The sequence below is a fragment of the Mesoplodon bidens genome (genome assembly GCF_964165515.1).
Source record: "Mesoplodon bidens genome assembly, chromosome: 11".
Lineage (NCBI taxonomy): Eukaryota > Metazoa > Chordata > Mammalia > Artiodactyla > Ziphiidae > Mesoplodon > Mesoplodon bidens.
Genome location: NC_138167.1, coordinates 2,352,527 through 2,376,195, shown reverse-complemented (window position 1 = coordinate 2,376,195; position 23,669 = coordinate 2,352,527). Strand labels below are relative to the sequence as shown.

Below are 23,669 nucleotides of genomic sequence, written 5' to 3'. Positions count from 1 at the left end.
AGATTCACACTCTAGGGCTTCCCTGGTGGCGCAGTGGTTGAGAGTCCGCCTGCTGATGCAGGGGACACGGGTTCGTGCCCCAGGCCGGGAAGATCCCACATGCCGTGGAGCGGCTGGGCCCGTGAGCCATGGCCGCTGGGCCTGAGCGTCCGAAGCCTGTGCTCCACAACAGGAGAGGCCACAACAGTGAGAGGCCCGCGTACCGCAAAAAAAAAAAAAAAAAAAAGATTCACACTCTAGCTCAGAACTGAGTAACTTATCTGAACAAGAAAAAGTTCATCATGGCACAGGTAGGGCCTCACTGACAGGCATGAGAGGTGTTTGGACACTGGGAGCAGGACAGTGTCCACCTGCGTGGTCCAATAGGGCAGTGACCAGCCACGTGTGGCTATTTACATTAAATTAATTTAAATTAAATAAAAACTTTAAAATTCAGGTCCTCACACGCACTAGCCATGTTTCAAGTACTCGATAGCCACGTGTAGCCAGTGGCTACCGTATCAGAGAGTACAAAGGACATTTCATCACTGCAGATAGTTCTTTTGGAAAGCAGTACCCTAGAAATTTTTAATTTTAATTTTTAATTTAACATTTACTTTCAATTCATTAGACTTAGTAGTTCTATCACCATAGAGGCTCTTGTCTTAAAAGAAAATCACGGGAGAAAATTAATTGCTATGGTAAATTATATTGATGCCATACAAAACAGCTTATCCCTGGTTAAATCCAGATGACTTGGGGGTTGGAAAAGCCTAAAATAGTATCAGAAAGAAGACATGAAGAATAAATAAATGAGAAAACAATATATCCATGCATCAAACTAACCATGTTTCACATCAAAATCCATAAAGGGCTAAACTGCACAAAAAGCAGTCAGTTCTATCTTCCTAATACATTGGCTGAACACATGAATGTTTTTGAAAAAGTCCGTGCTATTTTTCCTGTGGTGCTGGTGGCCTCTCGCTCTTATCTTTGACATTAGACCCCTGTCACCTCCTTGGCAGATTTCTAGCATGTCCCCACTGAAGCCTGGGGCCTGGGGACCAGGATATGGGGACAATCCCTCTCCTGGTCACCGCAGCAGAGCAGGTGGAGGTGACCTCACCTGTGTTCCAGTCGTGGCGGCAGCTCCCCCAGGGCAGGTCGACGGTGAAGCTGCTGAAGAGGTAGAAGAGAGCCCAGGCCAGGACGATAATGTAATAGATGTTGAGGAGGATGACGATGGTCTGGGACGCATAGCCGATACCTGGGCGGAGGCACACGGGGCTGGGGACACTGGGCAGGCTTCTGGCTCCGCCCACCCCTGCTCAGGAAAGGGTCTGTGCTCCCCTGAGTGTCCTGAGACACGGGGTATGGGGTCTGGGCTCCTGGCTCGCTGCCCCCTCCCGTCGTGCAGCCCTCCCAGGCCAGGCTGGGCTTCCTCCCGTCTCCTGCTGCCCTGCCCCGCTGCCTGTGCACTCTCATCTGCATGCCGCCAGCTCACTGATTCTAAGCTATCTTACAAATGTGTAAGGCTAACTCTGAGATCCCAATAGCTAATGTTCCCTGGAATTCGTCTGATATATTTCTGAAATGTAAAAACACGCGTTAAGGGACTTCCCTGGTGGCGCAGTGGTTAAGAATCCGCCTGCCAACACAGGGGACACGGGTGCGAGCCCTGGTCCGGGAAGATCCCACATGCCACGGAGCAACCAAGCCCGTGCGCCACAACTACTGAGCCTGCGCTCTAGAGCCTGTGAACTACGACTGAGCCCACAAACCACAACTACTGAAGCCCGCGCGCCTAGAACCCGTGCTCCGCAACGAGAGAAGCCACTGCAATGAGAAGCCCATGCACCGTAACGAGGAGTAGTCCCCACTCGCCGCAACTAGAGAAAGCCCGCGCGCAGCAACGGAGACCCAACGCAGCCAAAAACTAAAACTAAAAAAAAAAAAAAAACACGCGTTAAAAGCAGGAAGAGACAGTTCGCAGAGGAGCACATACACACAGGCAATGAACATCCTCAGAACACGCTCACCCTCCCTAATAATCGTAGGTGTGCAAAATGAAAAATGATGAGCTACCATTCTGCATCTGCAACACTAGTGAACACGTTTACAAGTGATATAACTCAGTGATTTCCAGACTTGTCCACATAGTAGCAGAATTACCTGGGAATATTTTTAAAATTCCAAAGCCCAGACCAGACCCCAGACCAATTTAATAACAATCTCTGGGGGTGGGGTACAGGCCTCAGGATGTTTGGAAGGTCCTGGGGTGATTCCACTGTGCAGACAAGTTTGGGAACCAGGGATATAACTCAGAGCTGTTAAAGATACGGAGGAAAGACGCTTACTCAAGTCTGGTGATGTGTACGTCAGCATAACGCTTCCATAGAACAACTTAATAAGCCAGGTCAAGAGACATCAACTTGGTTGTCCATTTGATCCAGTGATCCTAATCCTGGGAATTTATCCCAAAGAAATAACTCCAAAAAAGGGGGGTAAAGGCTACCTCTACAAAGATACATGATAGCAGAATATCAGTTTATCAGTGGTTGAAAATAAGCAAAAAGCCCAGAACAGAGAATTGTTAAGCAAATTATGATATATCCCTTTGATGGAAGTTTATGCAATCGCATGATTGTTGTGTAAAAAATGGAAAATAACACTAACTAAAAAACAGAGGGACTTCCCTGGCTGTGCAGTGCTTAAGACTCTGCGCTCCCAGTGCTGGGGAGGGTTCAATCCCTGGTCGGGGAACTAAGATCCCACTTGCCACATGGCGTGGCCACAAAAACCCACAAACACGACAGCAGCAGAAACTGTGTATATTTCATATTAATAGACATGTGACCTTTATAGAGAGAGAAAGAAAGAATGAAGCAAACCTCTCCAAACTGGAAACAACCCAAATGTTCTTCAGTGGGTGAATGGTCAAATAAACCATAGGACAACCATCCACACCACGGAATACCGCTCAGTAACAAAAAGGAATGAACTATTGATACAAGAGCCATCTGGGTGGATCTCAAGGGCATCATGCCGAGTGAAAAAGCCAGTCTCAAAAGGTCACATACTGTATGATTCCATTTATATCACATTCCCCAAGTGACAAAATTATAGAGATAGGGAGCACGTTAGTGGCTGTCAGAGGTTATAGGGGTGGGGAGGGGAAGGGTTAGTGTGACTATGCGGGGGCAGCAGGATGGAGATCTTTGTGGTCATGGAACAGCGGTGGTGTTTGCACGAGTCAACACAAGTGATAGGACTACACAGAATTATACGCACACACACACACACACACACACACACAAGCAAGTGCATGGAAACGGGTGCAATCCGAATAAGGTCTGAGGATTGTACCAATGTCCATTTCCAGGTTTTGATATTGTTCTATATAAGATTTTTAGGGCTTCCCTGGTGGCGCAGTGGTTGAGAGTCTGCCTGCCGATGCAGGGGACACGGGTTCGTGCCCCGGTCTGGGAAAATCCCACATGCCGCGGAGCAACTGGGCCCGTGAGCCAAAATTACTGAGCCTGCGCGTCTGGAGCCTGTGCTCCGCAACAAGAGAGGCCGTGACAGTGAGAGGTCCGCGCACCGCGATGAAGAGTGGCCCCCACTCGCCACAACTAGAGAAAGCCCTCGCACAGAAACGAAGACCAAACACAGCCAAAAATAAATAAATAAAGCAAACTGTCAACAAGTAAAAATAAAACACTATAAAAAAATAAAAATTAAAAAAAAAAAGATTTTTACCATTGAGGAAAATGAAAATGTCACTGGGTGAAATGTACACGTGACCTCTCTGGGCTACTTTTGCAACTTTCTGTGAACATATAATTGTTTCAAAATGGAATCTTAAAGAACATCCTATATAGAGAGAAATATTGAAATAAAACGTCCTAAGTTTTAAATAGCTATTGTGTCAAGATGGTAGAATTAAAAAAAAATTTTAACATCTTTACTGGAGTATAATTGCTTGACAATGGTATGTTAGTTTCTGCTTTATAACAAGTTGAATCAGCTATACATATACATATATCCCCGTATCTCCACCCTCTTGTGTCTCCCTCCCACCCTCCCTATCCCACCCCTCTAGGTGGTCACAAAGCACCAAGCTGATCTCCCTGTGCTATGTAAAAATTTTATCTATTTATTTATTTATTTGGCCATGCCACACAACTTGTGGGATCTTACTTAGTTCCTCGACCAGGGATTGAACCTGGGCCCCTGGCAGCGAAAGCACAGAGTCCTAACCAGTGGACCGCCAGAGAATTCCAAAGATGGTAGAATTATTAATGACATTTTTTTCTTATTAAAATTCTCTTTTTAGGGAATTCCCTGGCAGTAATTCAGTCTTGGGCCCACGGTGGAAGGTTTAACATAAAGACACAGAGTCTTATCTGCATCAGCACCGCTGATAAACCACCCAGTTATTCCAAACAAGGTTTATAACAACTAGTGCAGAGACTCTGGAGTCGGGCACAGAGCTACTCACCCTCAAAGATGGGGCAGATCTTCCTCCAGGCTGTGATGCCCCCCTGGCTGGTGTACTGGCCCAGCGCTGTCTCCAGGAGAAAGACAGGAATGCCACAGGTAAAGAGGAAGATGAGGTAGGGGATGAAAAAGGCACCTGCGGGTGGGAAACAGGCTGTCCATTATGCGGCACTAGCCTCCTCGTGGTCCACGGTCATCTCCCCCCATTACCACCCCATGCTTCTAGTCAGAATCCCGGGGATGGGGACTGCGCAAAACGGTGGGGACATCTGTCTAGATGTCTGGAACCACGGCAGAGATCAGGTGTCACCAAGTTACTTAGGACCTAGCCAGTCACTTTCTTCACTCTGAAGTTTCCATCCATACCTTCCAAGGTTTGCTCCCCATCAACTTCAGTTGCTGCCTAAATAACACATAGCTTGTGGCGACAGAAGCAGCTCATTGAGTCACAGATATCCAGGAGCATTCCCACAGCCCACAGTCTATAATTTCTGTCAAGGAAATGACTGCTCTCAATGTTAGAGAGGGGCTTTTAGCAGACTGAAATCAGATTTCCCTTAGTAATCCTTTCTGTTTTCACAGTCACTGCCTGAGACAAGTCTACTGATGCCAGAAATGCTGGCATTTGCTCCACCATAGACCTCTATCTGCTGGCAGCTGGGCAGGGGAGTTCACAGGATAGAGTCCCAGGGGGAGAGACGTGCACAGAGAGACCCAAGTGTCTGCAGAGGGTCCCCTACGAGCTTGAGTGCTGGTCAGCACATTGTGTGTGAGGACACTACCCAAGGAGAGGAAAGAATCCCTCAAGAAGATAGAGCCGGGCTTCCCTGGTGGCGCAATGGTTGAGAGTCTGCCTGCCGATGCAGAGGACACGGGTTCGTGCCCCGGTTGGGGAAGATCCCACATGCCGCGGAGCGGCTGGGCCCGTGAGCCATGGCCGCTGAGCCTGCGCGTCTGGAGCCTGTGCTCCGCAACGGGAGAGGCCACAGCAGTGAGAGGCCCGCGTACCACAAAAAAAAAAAAAAAAAAAAAAAAAAAGAAGATAGAGCCTGATGGTGCTCACGCAAGGCTGGGAACATTCCAAAAACTTAAGAAATGACACCAATTCTATACAAACCCTTGCAGAAAATTTAGAAGCAATTCTTTCCAACTCATTCTATGAAGCTAGCATTACTCTGATAACAAAAGTAGATAAAGACAAGAAAAGAAAATTATAGATCAAACTTTCATGAACACAGATGCAAAATTCTAAACAAAATTTTAGATATCTAACAATATATATCCAACAATATATAAAAAAAAGTAATACATAGTGGAGTTTATCCCTGGAATACAAAGTTGTTTTAACATTCAAAAAAAAATCAGTGGATCATATTAATAAATTTAAAAAGAAAAACCATATAATCATTTCAATAAATGCAGAAAAGTATTTGACCAAATCTAACAGCCATTTCTGATTAAAAAAAAAACTCTCAGCAAATGATGAATAGAAGGAATAAAGGGCATCTACAAAACACCTACAGATAACATCATACTTAATGGTGAAAGACTGCTTAACCCCTAAGGTCGAGAGCAAGACAAGGGTGTCCAGTCTTACTATTTCTTACCACTTTTATTCAACATTGGTTCCATCAATATTGATTCTAGTCAAGGCAAGAAGGCAATAAAAGGAATTAAAAGTTATTCAGATCAGAAAAGAAGAAATAAAACTGCTTTACTTGCAAATGACACGATCGCCTATGTAGAAAATCCGTTGGAATTTAAAATAGTCAAACTCATAGAATCAGAAAGTAGAATGGTGATTACCAGGGTCTGAGGAAGCGGGAAACAGGGTGATGTCGGTCAAAGGGTATAAAGTTTCAGTTTTGCAGAATGAATGAATCCTAGAGATCCACTGTAACCATAGTGCCCATAGTGAACAACATTGAATTGTTTTCTTAAAATTGTGCTAAGAAGGTAAATCTTATGTTGTGTTCTTATCACACACAAAAAATTAAAGTGAAAAACAGAGGACAGAAGGAAACTTTTGGACGTGATGGGTATGTTTACGACACTGATTGTGGTGATGGTTTCACAAGTATATGTTTACCTCCAAACTCATCAAGTGGTATACATTAAATGTGTACAGCTTTTTGTACATTAGTCATACCTCAATAAAGTGTATTTAAAAAGAAAAGAACAAAAATCCCTCAGAATGTACCAAAGAGCTTCTGGAATAAATAAGTTAATTTAGTGAGGTTACAAGATATAAGATCAGCATAAAAAATCGATTGCATTTCTTCTACTAGCGGCAAGCAATTATAAATTACAATTTAACAAATAATACCATTATAGTGGCGTCAAAGAGATGAACTATTTAGGAATAAATTTGACAAAAGATGTGTACACTCATAACTGCAAAACATTGCTGAGAGCAATTAAAGAAGACCTAAATAAATGGTGAGGCATACCATGTTCATGGGTCAGAAGACTCGGTATTATTAAGATGTCAGTTCTTCCCAAATTAATCAATAGATTCACTGTAATCCCAATCAAAATCACAGCAGACCTGGGCCTCCCTGGTGGCGCAGTGGTTGAGAGTCCGCCTGCCGATGCAGGGGATACGGGTTCGTGCCCCGGTCTGGGAGGATCCCATATGCCGCGGAGCGGCTGGGCCCGTGAGCCATGGCCGCTGGGCCTGCGCGTCCGGAGCCTGTGCTCCGCAACGGGAGAGGCCACAACAGTGAGAGGCCCGCATACCGCAAAAAGAAAAGAAAAAAAAAAAAAAAAATCACAGCAGACTTTTTTGTAGAAACTGACAAACGGATTCTAAAGTTCATATGAAAACGCAAAGAACCTAAAATAGCCAAACAACTCTGAAAAAGAAGAATTAAGTTTTAGGCTTACCTCTACTTTATTTTCATATTATTATAAAGATACAGTGATTAAAACAGTGTGGTTTTGGTGTCAAAATAAATAGATCGACAGAACAGAACAGAGACCAGCAACAGGGCCATGCACATTTGGACAACTGATTTTTGACAAAGGTGTAAAGGCAATTCATTGGAGAAAGGATAGTCTTTTTAATAAACGATGCTAGAAAAAGTAGATATACATACACACAAAAAATGAATTTCAATCCATACCTTCATTTTATACAAATATTAACCCAAACTGGATTGTAGACCTAAATGTAAAACCTGAAACTATAAAACTTCTAAAAGAAAATATATGAGACCTTGGGTTAAGCAAAGATTTCTTTCATGTGACATCAAAAACATGAGTCATAAAAGAATAAATTCATAAACTGCACTTCATCAGAATTTGAAACTTCTGCTCTTCAAAAGACACTGTTAAGCAAAGGAAAAATATAAGACAGAATGAGGAAAAAAACTGCAAAATGCACATCTGATAAAGGACTTGTATCCAGAATATATAAAGAAGTCTCAAAATTCAATAGTAAGAAAACAAACGACCTATTTTTTTTTAATGGTCAAAAGATTTGAACAGGTTTTCACCAAATAAGATATGTGGGCTGCAAATAAGCACATGAAAAGATGTTCAACATCATAAATCAATATAAATTTAAGTGACAATGAGATAATGTTCACACCAATTAGAAAAGTTAAAATTAAAAAGACAGACCAAGTATTGGTAAAGTGGTGGAAAAGCTGGCACTCGGATACGCTGCTGGCAGGAACGTAAAAATGGTACAACCATGTTAGAAAAGTGTTTGGCAGTTTCTTAAAAAGTTAAAAGTGCACCTATCATATAATCCCGCCATTCCACACTTAAGTGTTCACTCAAAGGAAATGAAAGCATATGTTTATACAAAGATTTGTACACAAAAGTCCTTAGCAGTTTCATCTGTAATAGCTAAAACCTGGAAACAACCCAAATGTCCATCAACAGGAGAAGAAATAAATTGTAGTATATCCATATAATGGAATACTACGCAGTCATAACAAGAAAGGAACTACTGAGACATGAAAAAGATGGATGAATCTCAAAGTAATTATGCTGAGTGAAAGAAGCCACGTAAAGTATATACTGCATGATTCCACTTATAGAAAATTATAAGAAATGCAAACTACTGTATAGTTTGGAAACCACCTGGAAAACTAGGCCTGGAAACGGCCTAAGTGTCCCTCAACAGATGCATGGATAAAGAAAATGCTATATGTGTAATGGAATATTAGCCAGCCATAAAAAAAGAAGGAAATTCTGCATTTTGCAACCACATGGATGGACCTCAAGGGTATTACGCTAAGTGAAATAAGTCAGATAGAGGAAGTACATACTGCATGTCCTCTCTTACGTGTGGAATTCATGGAGGCAGAGAGTAGAATGGTGGTTACCAGAGGCTGGGGGGTGTGAGAAATGCGGAGACGTTGGTCAAAGGGTACAAATTTCGTTATAAGATAAACAATTTCTGGGGATGTAACATACAGCATGGTGGCTGCAGTGAACTATACTGTCTTATATAGTTGAAAGTTCTTAAGAGAGTAGATCTTAAGTGTTATCACCACCACAAAAAAAAAAGGTAATTATATGAAGGAATGAAGGTGTTAACTAACCTTATTGTGGTAATCATTTTGCAATATATACATGTATTAAATCATCATGTTCTACATCTTAAACTTACTATCCATAATATATCAATAAAGCTGGAAAATAGTTATATTTTTAAAAAACAAAACAGGTTTTTGGTTGCATTGGGATGGGGTAGGAGAGGTCAGGGGTTGGAGAAAGGGAAGGAGGAAATTTGGGGGAGTGATGGATACATTCATTATCTTGACAGTGGTGATGGATTCAAGGGTGTGTACCTATGTCGAAACGTATCAAACAGTACACTTCAAATGTGTGCAAGTTGTTGTAAGCCAATTATACCGTCATAAAATTGCTAAAACAAAAGTTAGTGGGGAATAGGCTTCTCCAGCTCTTTGCCTCTGGCTTGTAGTCCACGCATCCATAATTCAGGCACTGAAGGAAACGCTTGGTGACCACAAGGGCAAAGAAAGATCGTAAACAATTCAGGCACATGAGCAGATAAATCATTCCAAGGCTTGTTGGGCAGGAAGGGGAAATTAGGGAAGAGAGAACCCAGTAGCTGATATGAACAGTCCTGCTGGGAGCGGGAAACATCGCAGAGAGAGAGAGAGAGAGAGAGAGAGAGGGAGAAGACAGGGGGCAGGGGGAGAGTTTTCAGCCTGGCTCAAGCCCCTCCTCCCCATCTTTGTGCCACCTGCTCTTCCCCCATGAACCGAGCCAATGTTTAACCACACTGGGTCCGGTGGTCAGTCTGAGCCCCTCCCCCTCTGCCTCCTTGAGCTCCTGGGCAGTTGGCCAGAGGGGACAAGGTCCACACCCGCCAGGCCGAGTCACTGGCCCCAAAACCGGGGAGGGAGTTAGGGAAGAGATAGCGCCCAGGAGGGACCCAGGTGCCCACCAGGGAGTCCTGGGGCACTGCCTCTTTCCCCACCCAAGCCCCAGTCACCACCCCTCAAAGATGGAGCCACTCCTGGAGACGGAGGATGGAGTCACAGTTACCTGCTCCCCCAAATCCCCCGTTTAGTCTCCTTGTCCAAATTCTAAAATGTCCTGGCATTTTTCCCCATGGAATTCCCCAAGGAATCATTCTGCTGGACACCCTTCTCAATAGGAACACATTCTGTGGCATCACCTGTAATGCTCCAGGTGACATTTTTTTAAGACAAACTGACGATATGCCACATGAGCAACACAGCAGTGAACATGCATGAACATTACATGCTGTAATCAACACCACTGGACCAATACTTGGCATTGCTTCATTAACTAAAAGTGGTGACCAATTGTCACGTACTCATAAAATAACCGTGACTCTTACAGGAAGAAAAACGCTCCTTGTTTCTCTTCGTTCTTTAGTATATCTACGGACAGCCTCAAGGCAAACAGGGGCCATCTAATGCCCTTGACATTGGTGTCCCCATGCTCTCTCTCCCTGACATCCAGAGGTGGGCTTTACTTGGCTATGGCCCTTTCCTCTAAGATCCCGGCTGTGAGAGGTCCAGCTGTGGTACATTCTGCTGTAGCCTCACAGGGGTCTCCAGCCCCAGGCAGCCTGGGTGTTGGGCAACTCAGTCTGCTGGTAGCCGGGGTCCAGGGAGCTGGAGAGCTTCCGGCTGAAGGCCCAGGTTCTGAAGCCGCCAGGACTTGGGTATTTGGGTACAGCCAACAGTTATGTGAGAAAGAAGGACATCAAGGAGACTCCAAGATTCTTAGTCTTGTAACCAGTCTGCTTCCGCCCTTAGTCGCTTGCAGTCAGTTCTCAACACAGCAGCCAGACAACGTGCAAGTGTAAGACTGGCCCCTCTGCTCAAACCCCTGCCCCGCCTCCCCATCACTGGAGGGAAAGCTGGAGTCTCACAGTGGCTGACAAGCCCTGGGTGACCTGCCTCCACCAAGTGACTCCCCTCCTGTGGCTCCCCAGACACGCCAGCCAAACTCCTGCTTTAGGGCCATTAACACCTCTGTTTCCTCTGCCTGGAGCACTTTCCCCCTAATATCCATGTGGCCGGCTCTCACTCCCTGGCAAGACTTTACTCTAATGTTTTCGGTGTGGTCGCCCCCAGCCCCCTTCCTGTAGCACTCAGGGACTTCTGATATGCTATGTAATTTTCTTGTTTACTGTGTTTATTGTTTATTGTCTGTCTCTCACAGACAGACAATTTTTATTTATAGATTATCACAACAACACGGAATAATTCCTGGCAGGTGGTGGGTCCACAGTAAGTCACTGTTGTTGGGTGACACAGTCCGGGCTTGGTTGGCCTGACTGTAGAAAGCCATGGGGAGGGGGGCAGGCAGGTGCTCGGGGTGGACTGGGCACAAGGCCTGGACGGCAGGGAGGGCGCTTATCTAGGAGGTGGCTGAGGCAGGCACCCCCTGCACCCGTCTCCTGATGGATGCTGATTTTAGACAGGCTTCTTGGTATCACTTTCTCAGCATCTCTGGTTTTCGACTACAGTGTTTCACCGTTTCCCTGTTCCTCTATCATATGCTTGTCTCAGCCTTTTCCCTGTTCTGGGACTCACTTCTATTAGGATCTACCAAACGTTAAAGCTGGAAGGAACCGAAGAAGATATCACTTATATTTTTAGTTTGGAACTGAAATTACACTTTGGGGACATTTTCCTCCCCGACTTCCCCACCAAACAAACATTAATGATAATAAAGTCCCGAGTTTATCCCCCTAGACAAGCACAAAAGCGGCTATTTACAGCTATGAAGTTCAAGAAAGGGCCCAGAAAAAGCAGGCTGATAACACACGTGACCCCGCGTGGTTCAGCCCGTGACCCCAGCACCCTCCTGCAGAAGCTGCTCAGAACGTCCCTCTCACCCCCAGGAGTCCAAGCCCCCATCCGAGAACCACGGGTTTAAATAAAATCACTAAAGCAGGAGGATGGGGTCAAACCAACCTAGACGGTCTGCATCCTCCCCACCCCCCTCCCCATGTCGGCAGCGAAGGGTCCTGTCATAAGGAGGCCTCCGTCCCCTCTTGACAAAGAGACGAGAAGGTGACGAGATGAAGTGTGGGACCCGTGCTCTGGGGGGAGGGGACGAGAGGGTAAAGGGAACAGAAAGGGTGAGCCTCTGGGAACACCAAAACCCGGAAAGGCGGGCCTGTCTGGGTCCCTCTACAGGCCACACGGGTCCCGGGTTTGTCCCCTTCACGCTGGCAGGGGCGCCTCCCGCGTGTCCACCCGGCGGCCCTGGGTGACTCATGCCCTTCAGAGCAAACCCGGGCATCGGCCTCGGCCCCAGAGCCCCTCCGAGCACTTCCTCCAGCTGCTGTTGTCCATCAGGGAAAGAGAAGAGGAAGCCTGAGGCCTTGTGCCCTATCGGGGAAGAGACCGGGGTGGTGGCCTAAGGATTGTGCGGACCGTTCCATCAGCCCCGAAACGGCTCGTGGGGACCGGCGTGCTGGAGGGCAGGCTCTTCCGGGGCACAAGGTGGCCACCCTCCTGCCTCTGCTCCCCCCGAAGCACCCACGCGCGGAACCAGGGCCGTGGACACGCTTGCTCCCGGCCTGCCTTTCCCCCCGAGACACGGCCCCACCTCCCCGGGCCGCACAAACCCACACAGAGCCCCGAGGCGGAGCTCAGACGCAGGCCTGCCCGCGACAGCACGACCCCGTGTGCCCTGCCCAGGCCCTGCTCCCCGCCCCTTCCCCTCCTCAGCCCAGTGGCTGGCACCAGGCCTGGCACCCCTCTCCCACCTCTTCGTGCCACTCCTGCTAATTCCCCAGCCACCCTCACCCCATTCCTGAGAGGCTTGGGGAAAGCGGCTCACCTCCCGACCTCGCTGCCACGTGAGGAGCTAAGCTGGTTACCGGGCTCCAGACACAGAGCCCCAAGGCCCGGCTTAGCCCCCAGACTCCTCCTCCTCCCTGGACGAGCCCCGTCCCTCCGCCCTCAGGCCTAAATGCCTCAACAAGCCGGCGGAGGGTCCGGGGCTGGGTCGGGACCTCCCTCCGTCTCTCGCGATGCCAGCCGAGCAAAGTCCCGCGGCTTCAGGCTGCCGGCCAGGAAGTCTCGTGGAGCCGGAACGCATCAGCCCCTTCCCACCCCTCTGGAAAAATACAAGTTAACCTCCAAGCCCAGGGCCAGTCCCCGGTTGCCACAATCCTGAGAGTGAGACTCTGGGCTCAGGGCGTCTGTGTGCTCGCCCCCTCCTCACGCTCCCTCTTCCACCCTGCGTCGTGGGCTTTCTCTCCCCAAACCACTGAGACTGGGCTCCCACACGGAGGCTCCCACACCCCACGGAGGGGTAGGTGTGGCATTAGGGTTCCCTCCAGGCCTCGTGGCCCACAGAACTCCCACCCCCTCGGCCTGTCCCCGTGACCCACCTTGGCGTTGCCCCTCCTCTAGCGCAGGCTGCAGCCTCCCGTGAAACCAGCCCTGGGAGCCCAGCCCCGCGAAGCTCTACCCGCCAACGAGGGGACCTTCCGAGCCCACTGCTCGGCCAGAGCCCTTCAGCACCTGGGAAATCCCTCGGGGGCTCCCCAGAGGCCCAGAAGCGCGTGAAGGAGGGTCCCTGGTGGGAAAGTGACCAGCAACAGGGGCAGCGGAGTGGCTGCAGCACCTGGGATGGCGGAGAAGGAGAGGCAGGAAAGACCCAGGAAAGAGTTAGAGTTCATGCTCCCCCCACACACATTTCAGTGGGAAAATCTTAAAGGAAGAGCCACGGGTATCAAAGGTGACACATGGGGGGACACATGTCACAGAGCAGGGGGAGGACAGGAAGCCACGGCTACGGAGTCTCGAGACCTCATGGGACAGTTGGGTGCCGACATCCTCTTCAGCATAGCTACCGCTCATTAGGCCCTTTGCACACGTGACCCCTACACGTTACAACAGCCTTGAAGGGCAGGTGGAACTATCTCCGTTTACAGCATTTACCTGAGCTCCCAAGGTAAGGCTTGCCCGAGATTACAGGCAGTAAGTAGCAGAGGCAGAATCCAAACTCCCATCCTTCTGGTTCCCAGCCTATACCCATGTTTCTCTGGAGCCACAATAGGGACCCCCCAGGAAGTCGCCCCTCTGTCTAGGTGTCTCTCCTGCAGTGCCCTGAGCAGCCTCTAAGGGTCTTTCCAACTCCAGTGTCCTCTGCGTCCATGGGACTCCCCAGAAGGCAGTAAGTGCATGAGATGGAGACAGCCTTGGGGGGCCGAGGGTGACGCAGTGGGTCTCACCTCCCCCGTTTTTGTAGCAGAGGTAGGGAAACCTCCAGACGTTGCCCAGCCCGATGATCTCCCCGGCCACGGACAGCACGAACTCCATCTTGTTGCTCCACTGACCCCGCTGCAGGGCGCCAGCCTCCTCCGCCTTTTCCATACCTGGGCACACTGGTTTTGTCTCTCCATTACTGGTTGTGCTCGAGACCCTGCTATCCATTCCACCTGGAAAACAAGCAGGGCGCTCCGTTACTGCTGGGAAGCCTGGAAGGAAAGCCGCCCCCTTCCTTTGCCAGGAACTTCCTGAGGGAATAGAGCCCTGGAAGAGATGAATCCTACTCCTGTCCGCAGATCCACGTCCTCCTTAGCATCTCTTGCTGGTAAAGGCTGGGTAACAGCTGCTGAGAGTATATATTCCTTTCATGTGTCAGGAAGAAAGTGCTGACCCTGAGCCACAGACACTGCTCCCCTAGAAGGTTCCTTGGGTGGGGCTTGTGGACACGGGGTGTTCACGTGCCCCAGGTTGTCGGAGTTCTCCCTTCCACCCTACAGCCAGCTTCGTCTGCATTAGCATGTGCCTCAGTTTCTCCATTCCATGTACTGGGAGAGTCACAAGGATAGGAGTTGAATGTACCCTCAAAGTCACCAATTTCCCTTTTGGGAATTTACCTTAAAGAAATAATTGTCATGGTTGGTAAAGATTCAGCACTGAGGAAGGTCATTGTTTATAACAGCCAAATATTGGAAAGTATATAAATGTTCAAAAATGGTAAATAGGTTAATAAATTATGGCACGTACAATGGACTACTATATAACCATGAAAAATTGTGTTGCAGAAGAAAGTGTAGTGAAATGAAAAGTTCACAATGTGTGAAGTGAAAAGTTAGGAAATAGCACACATGACATGATTATGCTGGGAAAATACCTTATAAAGCATTCGTATGCATGAAGATTAGGATATCCACCAGTGGATGGGCTATAGGCATGTTTTCCTTATCTATATTTTCTACATTTTCATCGAAGAACATGTTTTATTTTGTAATAGGAAAATAAATGCCAGTATTTTTGGATCCCTGCAAGGGGGTGAGAGTGGTTGAGCGGGACCAAGCACTCTGAGTAAGATGAGCTGACCTTCCCCCCATCGCTATCTGAGAGCAACGTGAGACAAAGATGAACCATGGGCTCCTTTTTTTTTTTCCGGCTGCACCATACGGCATGGGGGATCTCAGTTCCACGACCAGGGATCGAACCTGTGCCCCCGTCCCCGACTGGGAGCACAGAGTCTTAACCACTGGACCACCAGGGAAGTCCCAAACTCTGGGCTCTTTTTCTTTTTTGGTGGTGGCCAGTGCACAGCTCTATTAAGTAGAGAAGACAACATAAAATGAATACAGAGCCGTAGTGCCACACCCTTCCTGGACCTTTCCTAGACTCGTACTGGGATTGAGGATGAGATTGGATGTGGCCCACGTTCAGTGAACAACTACTGTAGACTAAGTGCTTTACATACAGTTATTTCATTCAATCCACACAGCTCTGAGATGTGAGCAGTATTCCCTCTGCTTTGTAAGCAGGAAGCTGCAGTTCAGAGAGGCTGGGTGACACGGGTGCAGCCGTGTGGCACAGCCGGGACCTGACCCCACGCTGCCTTGCTTGTTCACTTACCTCCCTCAGTCATACTGGCTGGTGGGTCTTGTGTAAGCATCCCCGACTGTATACGGCGGCCCCCTCTCTGGAGAAGTGGGGACACGCACTTCTTTCTACTCCCCAAGAAAAGTTCATGTGAACACCACTTTCTCGCAGGAGCCCCAACTGGCCACAGATTCTCCTGTGGCTCTGCCTGCCCAGCGGGGTTCCCAGAGGGATCCAGAAAGTCAGAGGGAGGTCAGGAACATATTGCGTATTTGATAAATGAATGGGCTTCAAAGACTGTGGGTTAAGAAGGAGAAACCCAAGCAGCTGGCCCTCAGAAGCTTCCCCAGTCCTTTTGGGAAGGTCTCCTCATGTCTTGTGCAGGTTCTGGGGCTGATGGATGTCTTCCAATGATAAAGCACCATCTCCCTCACTCCTCCATTCCCCCAGACCCTAGAAGAACAGACCCCTAGGGACCCCTGGGTCCCTTAGCCGCGCTGGGTACCAGTCCTCAGAGGCAGCATTGTGCAATTGAAGGACAAGCCTGGGTTCAAATCATAGCTCTGCCCCAGAGACCACACGACTTCAAGGAAGTGAATTAATTACTCTGAGCCTCAGTTTGTTCATCTGTAAAAGCGAGGGTGACAGGATACACTCAGCCATGAAGATTAAATGAGGAGATATATATACATATATGCACTTCACAGTATAACAGGCACTCAAATTTTTATTTTCTTTTAATCCTGTCAAAAGTTTTATGTTCTTTCAACTTTCAATCTTGTCTCAGAAAAGAGAGCCTTGATTTTCTTAGAAGTAAACCCAAACGTCTTTCCTCTCCATCTGGGGTTCTCTTTCTCCAAACCACATTGGCCCTTAAATCAGCAGCCACTGAAGTTTCAGAAAGTCAAGAAAATAGCATATAGTCTTTGCATATCACACATAAATGTCATAGTTTCTAGGAGAGGATCCAAAAACCCTTTGATTGTAGGTCCCATGAATCCTACCCGCCTACAGTCTGAGACCCAGAAGCAGGAGAAAAAGAGAAGAAAACAGCACCAACCTTAGTGTAGTTGCTACCAGAGGTCCTGTCAGAGGGGAGAAGAGCTATCCAGGGGGACAGGGAGGTGCTGGCTATTTAAAGTGTGGTTCCCACTCCTCTGGCACTTGTAATTCTAAACTTGACCCCGCCCACATTCCGCCCTCCGTCCCCTGCTCTCCTCCCCTCCCCTCCGCCCCGCCCCGCACACTCACACACACACACAGACAGACACACACGAGTGATTCTGTGCACACCCACAGGTCATGCCAGCACGTGTGAGCTGGTGGGCAGTGCACTCTCCTCCTTGGTGGCCTCGGGTGTCTGTCGAGGGGTCCTGCCTTCCACCCCTCTCTCCAATGCAAGTGCCCCTATGAACCCTCCAAAAGTAGGCCTTTCTTTGGTCAAGTGCTGTGTAGGTTAATTAAACACATATTCATCTTACCCTTTTGCAGCTTAGGATTTGGAATAGACAGTGATTTAGAATAAAGATATGTAGATTACAGAACTCTGGACAGTTAGAAAAACTTCCCAAACACATACACACACACACACACGTGCACGCACGTGCACGAGCGCACTTGCACTTATCTGCATATAGAAAAGTCTGAAGAAATATTCGCCGAACGGTTATTAGTAGCTACATTTGGAGAGTAGGGTTGGGGTCAGGAGAGGAAGTAAAGAGACCTTTTTCACTTCTGCTTTTTAAGCTTTAGTATTGTTTGAATTTTTAAATAATGTGCTAGAATTGATTTTTAAAATAATTGTCTCCACCAACACAGAAAAGGAAGTGCCAAGGTTCACAGCAAAGCAAAGTCCTACCCCCATCATGGCACAAGAGCTGACAGATGGGGAAGAGGACAGTGGAGGGTGGAGTCATCGTAGCCCCAGCCCCACCGGGGCGGATGCGCAGAGTGCATGTGGAGCCTGCTCGGGCTCCAAGGCCCCGTGGTCCAGGGTCTGGGTCCTGCTCCTATCCCTTCCCAGGCTGAGGCCGTGAACAAGGTGTCCAACTTCCAAGAGTCCGATTTTCTCACCTATAGAAAGAGGAGAAGCGAATGGACCTGGAGGTGATCATACTAAGTGAAGTAAGTCAGACAGAGAAAGACAACTACCATAGGCTATCACTTATATCCTAAATCTAAAATATGATACAAATGAACTTACCTACAAAACAGAAACAGATTCACAGACACAGAGAACAAACTTACAGTTACCAAAGGGGAAAGGGGAGAGGGAGGGATAAATTATGAGTTTGGGATTAACAGATATACACTACTATATATAAAATAGGTAACCAACAAGGACCTACTGTATAGCACAGGGAACTATACTCAATATCTTTTTTTTTTTAAGTGTTCTTTTTTCTTTAATTAAATTAATTAATTAACTAATTTGGTTGCACCGGGTCTTAGTTGCGGCAGAGGGCTCCTTAGTTGCGGCACATGGGCTCCTTAGTTATGGCATGCGAACTCTTAGTTGCGGCATGCATGTGGGATCTACTTCCCTGACCAGGGATCGAACCCAGGACCCCTGCATTGGGAGCATGGAGTCTGAACCACTGCACCACCAGAGAAGTCCCTCAATGTCTTGTAATAACCTATAATGGAAAAGAATCTGAAAAAGAATAGATACACATGTGTATGTGTAGCCAAATTGTTTTGCTGTACACCTGAAACATTGTAAATCAACTATACTTCAATAAAAAATAAAAATTAAAAAAAAAGAAAGAAAGAGGAGAATATTCCTTACCTTGCAAAGTTGTGGTAGGTTTCAGGAGATCTGAGTGTACGTAAAGGGCCTAACACACAGCAAGCCCTGATTTACCCTTAAGAAAGTATTCGCGGTGAGCAAGGAAGTTTCCTGAAGGGGACGGGACTGAGAGACCCCTGAGCAAAGGGGGGTCCTGCCAGACAGAAGGAATGAGTCGGGGGGTATGAGGGGTGACTGAGTGGGATCGTACAGATGTGCCGGTAAGGAGGGTAAATCGGAGACTCTAAGGCAGCTTCTATCCCTCTCACCCCCCATCCCCCATCTAGGGCGCAGAAGCACGTCCTGAAAGCACCCAAGGAGCCTCGTGGAGATGATTATTCTTAAAGTTTCTGCCGTCCCTTCCCTCTCCCCTCCACCATCCATCCATCTAATGTAAGTGTGTGAAGCAATAGACAACAAGGGTGCCCTGAGAGAGGCTGCAAACTCATGCAAAAAAGCCCGTCTTCAAAAGCAATTAACTTCCATCCTTACTTATCAGTGAGCCGTACTTACTAATGACCTGGCATTTGTAATCTAAAGTTACCGGATAACTGTGGTTTACCGAGGTCTTCTGAGAAGCCGGATGCCGCGCAGCTGTTGGCGATGCTTCACAGCCTTCCTGTGTCCTGACGCAGGGGAGCCTCTGGGATCCCAGTGTCCAGGATCAGTGGGATAAGTCTGAGTCAGTTCTGAGTTGCTGCTCTTGTACTAGGCAACGTCTGGTTTTTCTTGTTGATCCTATTATTTTTGCATAACTGCTGCCATGTTACCATGTTGATTGCTACTTCGTTCCTCTCCAAAGCTTTATTCCTCTCCAATTTCTTTTTCTCTATAAAGCAGGAGTGATGCGGTAGGTCTTTTGCCCTGCCTAGGCTGACTAAGCTTAAAGAAGTGTGAGAACCCTGATAGATGAGTGCACACGACAGTTCCTCACAACTCTGTCTGGGGTCGAGCGCAAGTCCGGGAGGACAAGCCTTGCCTCCCTCGGGTCACTAGCATCTTTGGGTCTCCTGGGTGCAGGGTCTGGGAACTGGAAACAGTGCTTGAATCAGCATTCAAGGCTCCCTTCTCAAGAGGCTGCTAAGTTTCAAGACGCGCTTGAGATCGTTAGTGAGGGTGACTGGAGTCTTTCCTCCCAGAGCAGTATCTACGAAACAAGGCAGACCCTGGAGAAGCAGGCTAGGAGGCCTTGGTTTCTATCAAATTGACCCTGGGTTGTTTTTGTTTTTGTTTTTGTTTTTTGCGGTACGTGGGCCTCTCACTGTTGTGGCCTCTCCCGTTGCGGAGCACAGGCTCCGGACGTGCAGGCTCAGCGGCCATGGCTCACGGGCCCAGCTGCTCCGCGGCATGTGGGATCTTCCCGGACCGGGGCACGAACCCGTGTCCCCTGCATCGGCAGGCGGACTCTCAACCACTGCGCCACCAGGGAAGCCCGACCCTGGGTTTTTTAACTGCCAACATGCCATGATCTAGTCTCCCAACAATTTTTTTTGGTCTCTCCTAGGAGTGGAACAAGAGCAAATAAATTTTTAAAGGAGCATGATTCGTTTCAGAAAGGATTTTTCCAAGCAGCTTTGGTTTCAACATTGGAATGGGTTGGCCAAGGAAGTGGCCTGCGGGGGCGGTCCTCTCCTCGGGAGATCCTGTAAATTAATGGGCATAGTTCCGTTTAACCACAGGGGTGAGGGACCTTTCTGATCCCTGTTGACCTTTTTAATCTCTTTTCAAAGATCACACCAAAAGGGAAGAAAGGAGCAAGCGGAATAAACTAAACAACAAATCATGGTTTGCTAAAACTGGAACAATTTGAGCAAAAAAGTGAATGACGCTGGTCCTGAATTTTAACCCCAAAGAATAAAATACATTCACGAGTTCACACTAAAATAAATACATAATCCATTACATAAATAAATGGGGGGAGGAAGGCCAGCCCTTCCGTACAGTGGAATTCCAACTAATAAATGCAGAAGGAAAGAGAGAAATTGAACATCAGCCCTAGACAAATTTCACCATGATAACTGTTGTAGACAAGATCCACCAATGAATGCTAAAATCAGTGGGTAAAAGTTTGAGAGGGACAGAGTTTACACAGTTCCAAAGTATTTCCTCCAAGATATTTATTAACTACAAGGAAAGATAGGAACTTCACAGTAGAGAAAGCAGAAGGCAGTAGAGGTGGCAGAAGCCACCTGAACCGAGTGACCGAGGTAACAAGACATCAATATCCACATCCTGAACCGTGTCAGACAATTACTAAGAAGGACACAACGGTTCTGTGGTAGTCTTGCCAAAAATGTACTTCACTGATGAGAAAACATAAGACAAACCCAAAGTGAGGGACACTGGGCAAAATAACTGACCACTAACTCTTCAGGACAGAGGACTAAGGGGAAATTACAACTGAGTGCAGCGTGGGTCCTGGGTGGAGTCCTGGATGGGATGCCAGAACAGAGAGGGATGTCGACGTAAAGAGGTCTTACGTTTAGTTTAATCCTACTCTACCGGTGGTAATATCCTGAGAAACGAAGCAATAGTTACGTGATTTGTTAATGTGAGGGGAAGATGGGTGATGGGTATATGGAAACTCTCTGTACTATTTTTGCAACGTTTCTGTAAGTCCAGAATTAACTTAAAAAAAAACTTTTTTAAAAAGATGATGCGGTCCTGACAGTTGTCGTGCCAAGTACTTGCCCCTGCGTTGCTGACGCTCCTTTTCACTAGCATCCCACCTGCTCCAGTGGTCACCTGCTTTGTTAAGGGTCCTTACATCATGGCTGATGGCCACACACGTGGTAATCTGGTCCCACCCGCCCCACCTCCCCCTCTAGTAAAACTCTTTTCCTCGACGTACCCCGTTTGCTCCTGTCTCACGGGCCTCCCTCCTCCAACCCCCTCCTGGCGCTTCAAGACCCAGCTCACACCCCACACCCTCCACGCAGCTCTCAGCTGCCCCCCCCCCCAGCCAACCTTCTGTGCATTTAATTCAGCCCTTAGTCCTTCCTGGGTTGCTCTCTAACTGGTTCCATTGCGGGAGTTTGTGAACTCCTCAAGGGAAAAAGCTTAGTTTTCTCTATTCCAAGGAACACCATGGTGCTGGACACACCTGCCGATTGATCCGTGTCAGGCTCCCACCGCGGGGTGGGATGTGCATGTGAAAACGGAGGAAGGGGGAGGTGGGGGTGAGCATGCGCTTCTCCCCAGGCATCATGCAGCTCATGCTGTCACACGTGCAGTGCTTTTCACAGAGCGCCTGCCGAGGGGAGGGGCAGCTAACCCGGGAGCACGTGATGCTTCCCTGGAAAGTGATTCCCAGCACGGACTGCAGCAAACTCACTGTAGAGCTGTATAATTTATAGAGAGCTGAGTGTACCTATGCACAGCTGTCTAGCTAGCTGGCTACATATACATATTGTCCATAACTTATGTATAATTTATAGCCTGGGCCCAGCCTAAGAGCTTCTGAGCCAGTATCTCCAGGTTGGGGTCCAGATCTCTCGTACTTTCTGAGCCCCACGAGGTGCTGTTAATGCACAACCAGGGTTGGAGCTACTGCATCTGAAGAAGTTCCCACGTCGAAACCTGGCTCTCAGACTTTGTCCTAAACACCCACAGAGCTAAGAGTCTGTTATCCGCTGACGTCATTTGCAAGGAGGAAGGTCAGGTCACACCCCCCACTCCACGTCCCCCTCCCAAATCACATGATCCTTAGCAATTAGGCGTTTTACCTTCACCCTGAGCCTATGTTCGCAGCCGTGGCTGCCGCTATAATCACCGGGGAAACGTGAAGAAGTGACTGATGCCTGGCTCCCAACCCTAAAGACTGGGCGCCAGACCCTGAGGTGTAGCTTGGACACTGAGGTTTTTTAAGGCTCCGTGGATGACTCCACTGGGCGTGGAGCTGGAACTAACGTTGGAAATCTCTGCAGCCTAAACCCTTCGGCTGCTGCTCCCTATCTCTCATTCTGTCCTCAGGGAAGATGTACTACAGCTGGTCTTATATTTCAAACTCTTTTTGAAACTCACTCTCAGCTTTTTCCTATCCAAGATAAATAATCACAAACCCTTTCATCTTTCCTAAGAGGCCTTATTTCTTACCCCACCCACTGTTCCCTTCTCTCTTCTCTGGATGCTCTCCAGGCGCTAAACACCCCCGTCAGGCTGGAGCATCCAGGACGTCCTCCTGACTCCCCCAAGCCGTGTCCTGCTGACGCGCTGGGCTGTGTTCGCTCCAGCGGTGGCTCTGAGTTGCTGACTCAGTTCTTGGTTTACAGCAATGACGATTTCAGCAATTGAGGAACCCTCTGTACACACCAGCAGACTACTAGGCAGAAGCCTGAAGAAGTGACTATTGATACAGGTCAGTGAGCTCTGCAAGGCGACCCATGTGGGGGGAAAGGCAGAAAGAAAGGGCATAAGGAAAATGAGGCAAGAGAGCATTTCGGTGATGAGAACAGTGGATATCCTAGAGGCAGAAGCCACAATTCAGTCCTGGATCTGACGGCCTTGGGCCATCCATTCCACCCCTCAGGCCCCCCGTTTTTCACACGTGGGATAAGAGTGAGACTGGGTCATCTCTTGGTTTCCCTTCAGCTCTGAATCTTCCACAGCTGATCTCAGGCTGTGATTAAAAAAAAAGAGACGGTCTGCTCATTCCGCATCTCCCTGACCTGCCCCCAGTCTGTCTCCCAGTAACTCCAGTCGTTCCAAGAGGTATCACTGTCCCAGTTCTGAGGAGCAGGGAGTAAAGTCCAGACCTAGCGCCACTAGAATGAGCTTCTTTAAGGCAGTACACTGCGCCTTCCCGAATACAGAAATGTCTCAGAGCACTCAGGACATTCAGCAGATACTTGAAACATTTGAATGAACTGAAGATATTTTTCTCAGTCTCCAAGAATTAGCGCTGTAGATAATGACTGCAGTAAGTAGTGTTCACCTCTTCATCAAGAGCTATACCCACCGAAACACAGCACCATAGAAAGCCATCCATATTGCAGTGATGGCCCTGTGCTGGGCACTTCAACATACTTTTTCCTTAGTCTTTATTGACAACCCAGGAGGACTGGCATCATCCC

General features: G+C 48.0%; 1 protein-coding gene across 2 annotated transcripts in view; it reads right to left on the bottom strand.

Annotated features, from left to right (window-relative positions):
- SLC6A13 (solute carrier family 6 member 13) overlaps nt 1–14,396 on the bottom strand; it is a gene marked incomplete at its 5' end in the record, with an annotated part of 31,772 nt that extends 17,376 nt beyond the window's left edge. The window contains 3 exons of one of the 2 annotated variants that reach the window (XM_081247870.1): nt 1,106–1,246; nt 4,481–4,615; nt 14,195–14,396. In XM_081247870.1, the coding sequence (XP_081103996.1) occupies nt 1,106–1,246; nt 4,481–4,615; nt 14,195–14,396 (478 nt within the window). Of the gene's footprint in view, nt 1–1,105; nt 1,247–4,480; nt 4,616–14,194 lie in introns of those variants that run through there. The other variant, XM_081247869.1, reaches the window with a different exon arrangement.
- Between the last annotated feature and the right edge of the window lie 9,273 nt (nt 14,397–23,669).